Here is a 9,492-nt window from a genome sequence, read left to right on the forward strand (position 1 = left end):
GAGGGACAGAACCCTCCTACAAACAAGCAGCCTTAGGAAAGAACATTTATAGTGAAATATGTAATTGATTAAAACTCGTTACAATACTGAAGTAATTCTGGAGTACTGAATTACCAGGCCAGGTAAAGTCCTGATTTCAACCTCAGCTTTAAAGGCCTTTACCCAGAAGCTTCTATAGCAATTTGCAACAACTAAAAAGGAATGCAACACTTGAGTTGAAAATTAGGGATGGGAAAAAAAAAAAAATAATAAAAAGAGATGACTTCATGAGACTGAAATTGACTGTCAGCTCAATTTCCAGCAAGGCAGACACATAAGCGATTTGCCCACAGAAAGGTATGAAGCTGCTGGAAACCATGCTATGCACCCAGTTCTGAATTAAAGTTTAGCCTGCTTCTTTTACTTATTACACTGCTGCATTTCAAAAAGGAACATAAGGAGTCATTATACCACCCATCTTCGAAAACACTGCAATGCGGGGAAGACAGGGGAAGAGCCTCGTTTGCTTTGCCCTGAAGGAGTTTTGCTACTTACAGAAGGGCTTTATTATCGGGGACCTAAAGACTGGGTCCCATGCTCTAATATACCAGAATTCAGACTTATGAATGCTTTGGTGCAGCACAGTTTGGAGTCATGCAAATAGCACCAGGCTGTCAGACCCAGCCACACATACTCTTACAACACTGAAGTGACAGGCAAAGGGGATTAGTATAAGTTTGGCAAAAGCAGCAGTAAGTGGTGCTGAGAAGAGAAATCTTGGATTTGAGATTCAGCTTAGAGGAGAGTGTAACTATATCAATCACTTCTAATTTAAATTCTAAAATGGATCATGAAACAGTCAGAATTAGACAGGACTAGATTTAAGCCACAGAATACACTCCAGTCCTTTGCTTCTATGACTCAACACTTAACCAGACAGCCACCACTAGTTTTACCCAACTGAAAACTAGAGAACAGCCCATTTACTGTCTAGAGTAGAAAAATGCCAGGAAAATCCATGTCCAGAAGTGTCAAACATACCAGATGCTCTCTTTTTTATTAGCTTCAGGTAGTTTAAGATGGTGCACCTTGTGTCCACATCCACTTCCATGTTTTCAAGATAGGAATTCAAAATTGGGATCAAACCAGGAAAGACTCCTTCCTGTGTAAGAGAACAGAGTCAGCATAAAACATGCTCAATTTGGTTTCTGGGAGGGGGAAACTGAGGGGAAAGTTGTGAGTTCCAGGTGGAAGAGGCTATGACCTTCCCATTGATAATTGTATCAATGCTCATTAAGGTGTACTCTTCTGTGTCGGTGCCTGTCCCGTTCTGTGCAGAGCTACATCCATCCACAACAGCATTTCCACCTTCATGGGTGAGAAAGGGAAAGGAAGAAATGGTCAGAAGGCAAGAGGTGCACTAAACATCCACAACAGTGTTAAGCAGATTGCTTGTTGTGATACCTTTGCAAATATCTTTTCTGAAGTAAAACATTCCCTGCCGGACAGCATCCCTTTTCTGGGCCACCTTCATGTTTTCATCCACCTGGCAAAATAAGTATTTCAGAGATTTGTGACATTTATAGAAAATTAGGATTCTTCCAAACCCTCACGTTTTGGTCTCATTAGTTGACATATCTACTATGTTTCTTATTATTTTGTCACACATGGCCAGGCTGTGGAGATAAGTTTTATTTCATTCTTCAGGGGCCCCAGGCAAAACCATAAAGAGATGACCTATGAAATTAGGTCTCTGGCTGAAAAGGTAATGGTGTTATGTTAGAACATGCTACCCTAATCTTTTAAGTTTGGATGAAAACACAGGAACAGCTGTGATGAACAGGTTGCATCCCATCTGGCAGACTTCTCTGCATATTTAGATGCAATTTAAATGAGTATAGAAGAAGAAAATTGTTACTTCCCTAGCCACAGTTTGCTGCTTTTACTAACAAAGTCATTTAAGTCTTTAGAAGAGTTAAACAAACTTTCAGAAATTCCAGTAACTTTGTATGGGAATCGTATCTATTCCATCTATTCTTACATAGTTAGATAAACTCAGTCTGGTAGTAAAGAAGTTCTAAATTGCAGGCTACTCAAAAAGTCTACAAACTACAAAGCACTGCTCATACACTCTGACATAAGAATTGCTCTGTTTTTCTGGATGCAAGATTCTGTCCAAGTTCTTTGGTCGGTATATTCTCAAGGAATTAACATCACACAGCTTTTGGACGTTAACTTCACTGTATTGTCTTCAGAAGAAGGGATGTGATTTGCTGAATTCTTTGTTTGACCTTTAATTAAGGGCGATGCAAAATCTTCACTTACTTCTTACCTTTCAAAGCTTTGTTTTCAAAAGTCTGTTTTTGTTCATTTTATATTATGAAACCTATTTACACAACAGGTTGTTTTGAAAGACCTCCAGTTCTAGCTGACAGGAGTTCAACCGCACTCAATCAGACAGCAAAGCTTAGTGTGACTAACCCCATAAACCCCTATTATTTTACTTGAAAGAAGCAGGCTCACCAATGGTTGTTCTGTGTTGGATTACCTGCCAAACTGCCTGGCAAGCTCAAGCAATTTTATGCTCTCCCAGCCAACCAACTCTGTTCATATTTTTTCAGTACCTGATCTCTTTTTCCGTCTTAACTGGTATTCATTAGTTAAAATTTTGCACTTATGAGACATTCCAAATAACAAGGTAGTTATGCACTATAAGTGCTAAATTGCTGCATTATTTATGGAGTCTGACCTCACAGACATCAGGAAGATAATTTATCTTTTTAGAAATCATATCAACTGTATGATGATTACTGTTTATTTATAACTTCAGTATTTGAATTAAAAACACTAAGAAAAGTCACAGCATTTACAACTTCAGTATTTTTCTCCATTTGAATTAAAAACACTAAGAAAAGTCACAGGATACTACTGCTCTGCTGCAGCCAGCGCTAGCAGTATTTTCTAGTATAGTCCATCAAAAACCTCCTGCACTACAAGACCTTTTTTAAAGTTAACCTATAATGTTCCAATACTATCCACTTAAAAAGACATTTTCTGGGCAGGTGCCTCAGAAAGAAGACATGCAAGGACAGTTTCACCCAAAACAGTTCAACAGTTGTGAAGACAAGATTAAGGAAAAAGCACATTTTGCACAGCTGGTCTGTCTAAACACAAGCCACAGTTGTGACCAGAATCAGCAGAATTTGTTTTCACTCTAACACTGTGTTACACAAAGTATGCTGAACTCCTCCTTTCCCTCTCCACCAGATACTAACAAAACAGAGAATAGGAAAAAGAGACATAGGCAACAGCCATGTTAAAATAATTATCCAAAGTTTTTATTTTGACCTCCACAGGTTACTTTCTCCACAAGTAAAATGGTGGAAGCATGCTCTTTCCCAGTCTCAAAACAGTCTTGGGACAATGGTATTTCTCAACAGTAGTCAGACACTGTTAGGCACCACAAGAATTCCCACAGCATTTGTCTATAAGCTTAATTCCATGAGACAACAGCAAAATATTTGTTTAATACTGTAGAGCTGACATTGATGTAAAGTACCTTTACAGATGACAAGTGACTGAAAGATAAAAATGACTGTTCTGTAAGTGCACAAATATTAGTTCCTAGCTTGCAGGAGATCAAAGTCAGACTTGATGCAAATACATTGCATTTAGCTCAAATAGAGCTGATTTTTCACACTTACCTTGGACAAAGGAATGAGAAAATCCAGTTTATATGACAGAATCACTCTGGTTAGCAACACCACAAACACAACATACGCAGAGTTTTCAAAGTCTGTTAACTGGACCTAGACATGAAAGCATTAGACATTATATTACTTTAGTAGGAACGTACTCATGGAAGTAGATAAATATCTGGGAGAGTTTAACTTCAATGCTCATATGGATACTTGTATTCACACACACTCTACCAGCAGAGATGGTGATGCACAAGCTGGAGTCATCAGCAGTAACTTCAAATGCACAATACATGCACACACCTCAACAAACTCAACCCTTCAATCCAGTGCCAAAACACATTTGTGTTTCAAAAGACTATCTAATAACCCACACCTTCAGATCTCTGTGTAATTACAAATGTATAACAGCTTTGCAATTTCCACTTTAAAGGGATTAAATTCAGAAAGCTCAGAAATAGACAGCTGTAAAATAAAATCACTTGTGAAAAAACAAAACAGCAACAGTGGAATTGTTCAGTACCAAGAAAACTACTAGAGAAATACAGTCCCTAGAAGCTAAATGGGGCTTTGCTTACTGTTGCTTTAATACAAGCCTAATTCCTTTCCCCATCACCCCAAATCCATTAGCATGCTTTGCTGTGCTGCAGTGGATTCTCCCATCAGTTACATTCTCACAGTCCATGTCAGATTAAACACTGCTGTCCACTTCACCTGAATCCAGCAATTCAGAAGGGAGAAAACACAGCATAAGTAATAAGGGCTTGATACCGGATGCCAGAATGCCTGGTACTTTTCCACTTAAAAGGAAATGTGTTTTTGTGCATATTGATGCCTTCCTTACCTCCATAGGTCTGAATTCTACTCTCCATCCAATATCTGAATTTGGAGGAGGTGGCTTAAACCGCATTGTCTGCCAGTTTGTAGACTGAATATTCTGCAAAGCACATGAAATAATATGTCACAATCAAGGTATGCATCATTCTATAATATAAGCAAATTTAAATAAGCAGGTAACTGGAGTCCTAATATTTTCCCTGGAACAGCCCATCTAGTTAGAGAAGTGCTTCCAAACTAAGTGTCATGACTTCCCAAAACCCACAGTATAAGTACCCATCCTAGGAGCAAATACGTCACACTTTATCATGCTATTTTGTTTGAGATTATGTCTAAGATGCTAGAGGGCTGAGATTCAGCTGACTTGTATTTTATGAGGGGCTGATGCATCCCAAAATAAAAAAACCTTAATATTACCATAGCTCTTATTTCATAAAGCTGTATAAGAGACATTTATATGTAAATCTCATGCAAAAAAGTTTTTTTTAGGAAGCCATAAAAATAGACACAGCTATAGTTTGGCCTCTTCATATTTTATTTGGCTTAAAGTATAAGCCACCACCTTCTCCTAAATAAATGATAAAACAAATAAATATATGTGCCTATAACTGCAAAGTCGTATGCTAACAAACTAGCTGAAGTGAAAAATTCAGGAAAAAAATTCTTAGCTAATAAAGTCATCCTCCATTTAAGCCATACTATAAAGAATAAGCAATTTAATGTATATATTTATTAATTTCCTCTAAATCAGACACAACCTCAAAATGGTCGGATTCATTTGCATCATCTAGATGTATCTTCTCCTCAAACAAAGTCAATGGGTCTCGAATGAACAAGTGTGCAATATGCTGTGCCAAAAGGTGGTCAATACCTACAAAATGAAAATTCAAACAATTCATACATAGCAAAGCAGGCTCTAGGAAATTATTTGTTTTACAAGACTGAAAACAACCAGCTCTGCAATGCAATGCTACCTCAACCCACCACATCCTGTTAAAGTTTAAATGATGACTTCAGGAAGAAAGGAAATTATTAAAGAGGGGGGAAAAAAACCCCCAAACCACCAACAACAACAAAAACCAAACAGAAAATCCCCACAAACCCAAAACAAACCCAAACAGGTTCTTGTTTGGAAATGGCAGCTGAACATTGGTGGGGCTGCCATTCTTCCTGTTTTCTGATGAACCTCTATGCCATGTTTCCTAAAGCAGTTCTGCTCTCTCCACAAAGATAAAACATTAACGTGTCAAACACTGAGCTTCTCAAGCTGGAATTAGGGACAGTTTCCATTACAAAGAACACTTTTTAAAAAACTCTCAAGATCACGCTACACAGATACTTCCTGAGTAGGAGTCACTCTGAAGGATGCACAAGGATTAAAACAAACAAGAACGAAAGCGTAAAATATTCCCACACACTGCAAGCATAATTCTTAACCTGCTCATAACGAAGCAAACACTTACCTTCCTTTATTAGGTGCTCGTAGATATCTTTGTCTATTGTCAAATCAATGTCATTGTATTTCTCACCACATTCAGATAGATAACTGTCTATGGAATCATATCTGGATTTACTGATTCTATAATGGTTGTTCTTCAGTGGCTATATAATTTAAGAATACAATATTTTAACAGCTTGTTAACAATGTTACCTAAGTTTTGCTCACTAATGACACTTATGTGAGAATTATTATCCTGTTTAAAAAACCCTACAGCCTCAATTAAAATTATTCAAAGCATGAGTCTTAAATAGGCTTAATAGAAAGTGATCCTGGAATTATGACTATTTTTTTTGCACATGTATATATCTGAGCAAAAAAAGAGTCATCACACATTGACTAGAATTCTCTAAAAGTGGAAACATTTTTCCTGATGTAATATACCATTACCCCAAGTGCCTGGAAAGTATTATCATACCTACTGCAACACATACCAATACAGTTTCACTATGCACACATTGCTAGAGATGCTCTTAAAATGGGTAGTTCAAGAAATATTTTAAGTAGATTTTTAAAAATTATTTTTTATTTTCTATAATTTTTGTAAATGCCTTGAATGCCAGCTCCTGCTTCAGCTGAAGTTCTGATAACTGTCTCTTTTCACATAGTTCTAGATTACACTACTGGATTACTCAACAGCACCTGCTATTTAATCCAAAGCAATTTTTGCTTTTTGGGCTCAAGCACAGACTGGGAAGTTTCATCACAGGGGGACCTTTTCAGCAAGAGGAGTTCTACTGGGATTCCATACCTAACTAAAAATATATATCTGTGAGTGTAAACTGTACAACCCAGGAAAATGCTTACATACCATCTCTCCTATATTCACCACAAAGACTGCCACATTCTCCTGTTAGAGATTCTGATGAGCAAAAGCAGAGTTTGATACTAAAGGAGATCTAACTTTTTTGCCTGAAAAAAAATCATCACACTTCTATTACCTAACATTACTTACCTCGAGACCCCTCTCTTCTCGTGTTCGATCATCTACAGACGCAGAGATTACTCCCCAGCGACAGTCAATGTCAGACACGTACCCTCTGTAGAACGGAGACGCAGCACTCAATGCCATCTGAAAGAGAGCAGCCCCATATGAAAACAAAGGACAAGCCAAGGAACCAAAAGCAAAATACAACCCCACTGGAAAGTGAAACCTGCTGGTCCAGAAGTAACTGAAGTATATACTTCAGTTTAGTGTACAGACACGGCCCGTACAACCACAAATCTATCAACTGCTATGTCCAGAAACCGCGTAGATGAAGGGTTGGTATTACTGAAGTGGCACCTGACACTCTCCAAATTCATTACCTCTACAGATCAGCATTTAAGGAACACAAAGAGGATACAGACAGAAGCTATTTCACGACAAATCAGCAAGTTCTCTGCTTGCACACTCCCAAGCTCCAAAAGTTCACCTGGCAATCATTTTACTTTGTTTATTTTTGTTTGTTCAAGCACCTTAGCAACACGGCTGGAACATACCTCACTTGGAGCAAGATCTGCTCACCACCTAGACCAGACCAATACTTTGTTTTTACACCTGTTATAAACACCTGTTTATGACCACATGTTTACAAAAGGGACAGATTTAAACAAGTTAAGCCGAAACCCTCTAACACCAAACCAGAGTTGAAGAATTAAAAATTGTTTTAAGGAGTAAGTTTGTCTCGTTTTTGTGAAAAACTGCCCCAAATTTGTTTCTAGAACTATGCAACAAGAATTGTGTGCATGTGGAAAGGACAGACATCATCTGTTTTGCGGCGTCATTTGGACATTAAATAAATCACAGTGCTCATGTGACAGCCTAGCAAGAGACTGACACTTCTACCAGATACCAAATTTGAGTAGCATTCTTTTTTTAAATTTAGATTTTATTTTTTTACATGTAGTGGCTTTCACACAACAAAGGGCTGATGTGACAGAAGTCCATCACTTACCACAATGGGACAGATGGTGGCTAGCTGATCATAGAGATATCTTGCTTCAGAAATGCTGCAAGCCTGGAATGTTACCTGTTGGAAGAAGTACAATTGCTATCACAATTTTTATGATCATAGTGCAAGCACAGTCTTCCTAGATTTAGAATCAATGACAGAACAAAACAATTTAAATACCAAGAATTTTAAGGGGTTTTTTTTTTTCAGCTGGTTGGTTTTGAGTGGGGTTTTTTGGGTGGGTTTCCCCCCCACCCCTCAATTCTTGGACAAACTGAGCAGCATTTTTATCAGAAGCTTCTTTCCACATCATTTCCATTTTCATTAAAAGATTTCAAACCTCAACACTTCATCTATAAGGCTAAATATACAAACACTTGCCAGAACCAAAGAAAACCGAGTTAACAATTACAATACACATGGACTGGTAATGCACCTTCAGGAAATAAGCCAGGAACCTACTTACTTAGAAAAACAGTCAAACTATTGTAGCTGTAACATTTATTTTATGTGACAGCTAATCCTGTATTAAAGAACCTATCAAGACGCCTTTGTTTGATCCTGCAGAACTGTGAAAAATAAATATGTGTGTCTACTGTAACTTCTATTAAAAAAAAGCCCAGTTTTGCCTATATTAGAAGCCAGACACAGCAAAATATGAAAAAGAAGTGTTATTTGCAGAAGCTATCAATGATTTGAAAGCCCTATCATGCATAAGCCACTGGAAAATACACCTTATTTGCAACTTTTGTTGAAATTTGCTCAGAGCAGCATCAAACACAAGATGCATTTCTAGTAGCAGACCTTACTCCCCCAAACCAACACTTTATGCATTTTAAAAATGCAGAGAGGGATCAATCACCTCAAAACTGTTAAAAGACACTAAGCAGATTAAAAGCCTCTCTCCTTCTTCACAGTTTCCATATTCATAGATGAGAGGATAACTTAGATGGGCGTGTAGCCCTGTACTGCTATCGTAACATTGCACAACAGGCTTCAGCTCTAAACCCCCGTCGCTGCGTGCTGTCCTGAAGAATGCCAGCCAAACACAGATTCTCCTCTTGCATGTATTACAGTTAGAGTCCCAGAGAACATGCAGGTTCTTTTCAGTCTGCCACTGAAGCCCAACCCAGTCCCAAGTAAGATTAAAAAAAACCTCCAATCAACCAACAAAACAAACAAACAAACAAAAAAAAAATCCCAAAACCTCCTGAGTTCATGGTGGGCTCAGCAGCAGATTTTTTTTTTGGGGGGGAGGAGGGTAGAGGTCTGGAATATGGGATTTGTTTTTGTTTGTTTAGCAGCCAACATTCATTAAAACATCCTAAGTTAGAAAAAGGGTTGCGCAGTAGAGAAAGTATTTCTTCTGTGTCTACCCTTCAAGTGACTATCAGGAAAACAAAATAAAACAAAACACTTTGAAAAGACCAGATTATTTAATTCTCTTGCAGAGAAACAGCTAAGTATGATTTATCATAATTAGTTTTGGACTTCTAGCACAAGGGAGTCTGCCTTGGGGTGGGGTGGACAGGACACCTGCACTCTT

The 9,492-nt window shown here is 38.0% G+C and overlaps 1 protein-coding gene across 1 annotated transcript in view; it reads right to left on the minus strand.

Annotated features, from left to right (window-relative positions):
- Window positions 1–9,492, minus strand: part of GCLC (glutamate-cysteine ligase catalytic subunit) — a 20,918-nt gene that overhangs the window by 3,641 nt on the left and 7,785 nt on the right. Inside the window, exons 6-14 of the mRNA XM_010170678.2 lie at window positions 7,950–8,024; window positions 6,968–7,084; window positions 5,978–6,116; window positions 5,273–5,385; window positions 4,522–4,614; window positions 3,684–3,788; window positions 1,444–1,525; window positions 1,244–1,347; window positions 1,021–1,141 (exon numbers count right to left, since the gene is read on the minus strand). Of these exons, the coding sequence (XP_010168980.1) occupies window positions 1,021–1,141; window positions 1,244–1,347; window positions 1,444–1,525; window positions 3,684–3,788; window positions 4,522–4,614; window positions 5,273–5,385; window positions 5,978–6,116; window positions 6,968–7,084; window positions 7,950–8,024 (949 nt within the window). The remainder of the gene's footprint in view (window positions 1–1,020; window positions 1,142–1,243; window positions 1,348–1,443; window positions 1,526–3,683; window positions 3,789–4,521; window positions 4,615–5,272; window positions 5,386–5,977; window positions 6,117–6,967; window positions 7,085–7,949; window positions 8,025–9,492) is intronic.

The sequence above is a fragment of the Antrostomus carolinensis genome, unplaced genomic scaffold (genome assembly GCF_000700745.2).
Source record: "Antrostomus carolinensis isolate BGI_N321 unplaced genomic scaffold, ASM70074v2 scaffold4786, whole genome shotgun sequence".
Classification (NCBI taxonomy): Eukaryota; Metazoa; Chordata; class Aves; order Caprimulgiformes; family Caprimulgidae; genus Antrostomus; species Antrostomus carolinensis.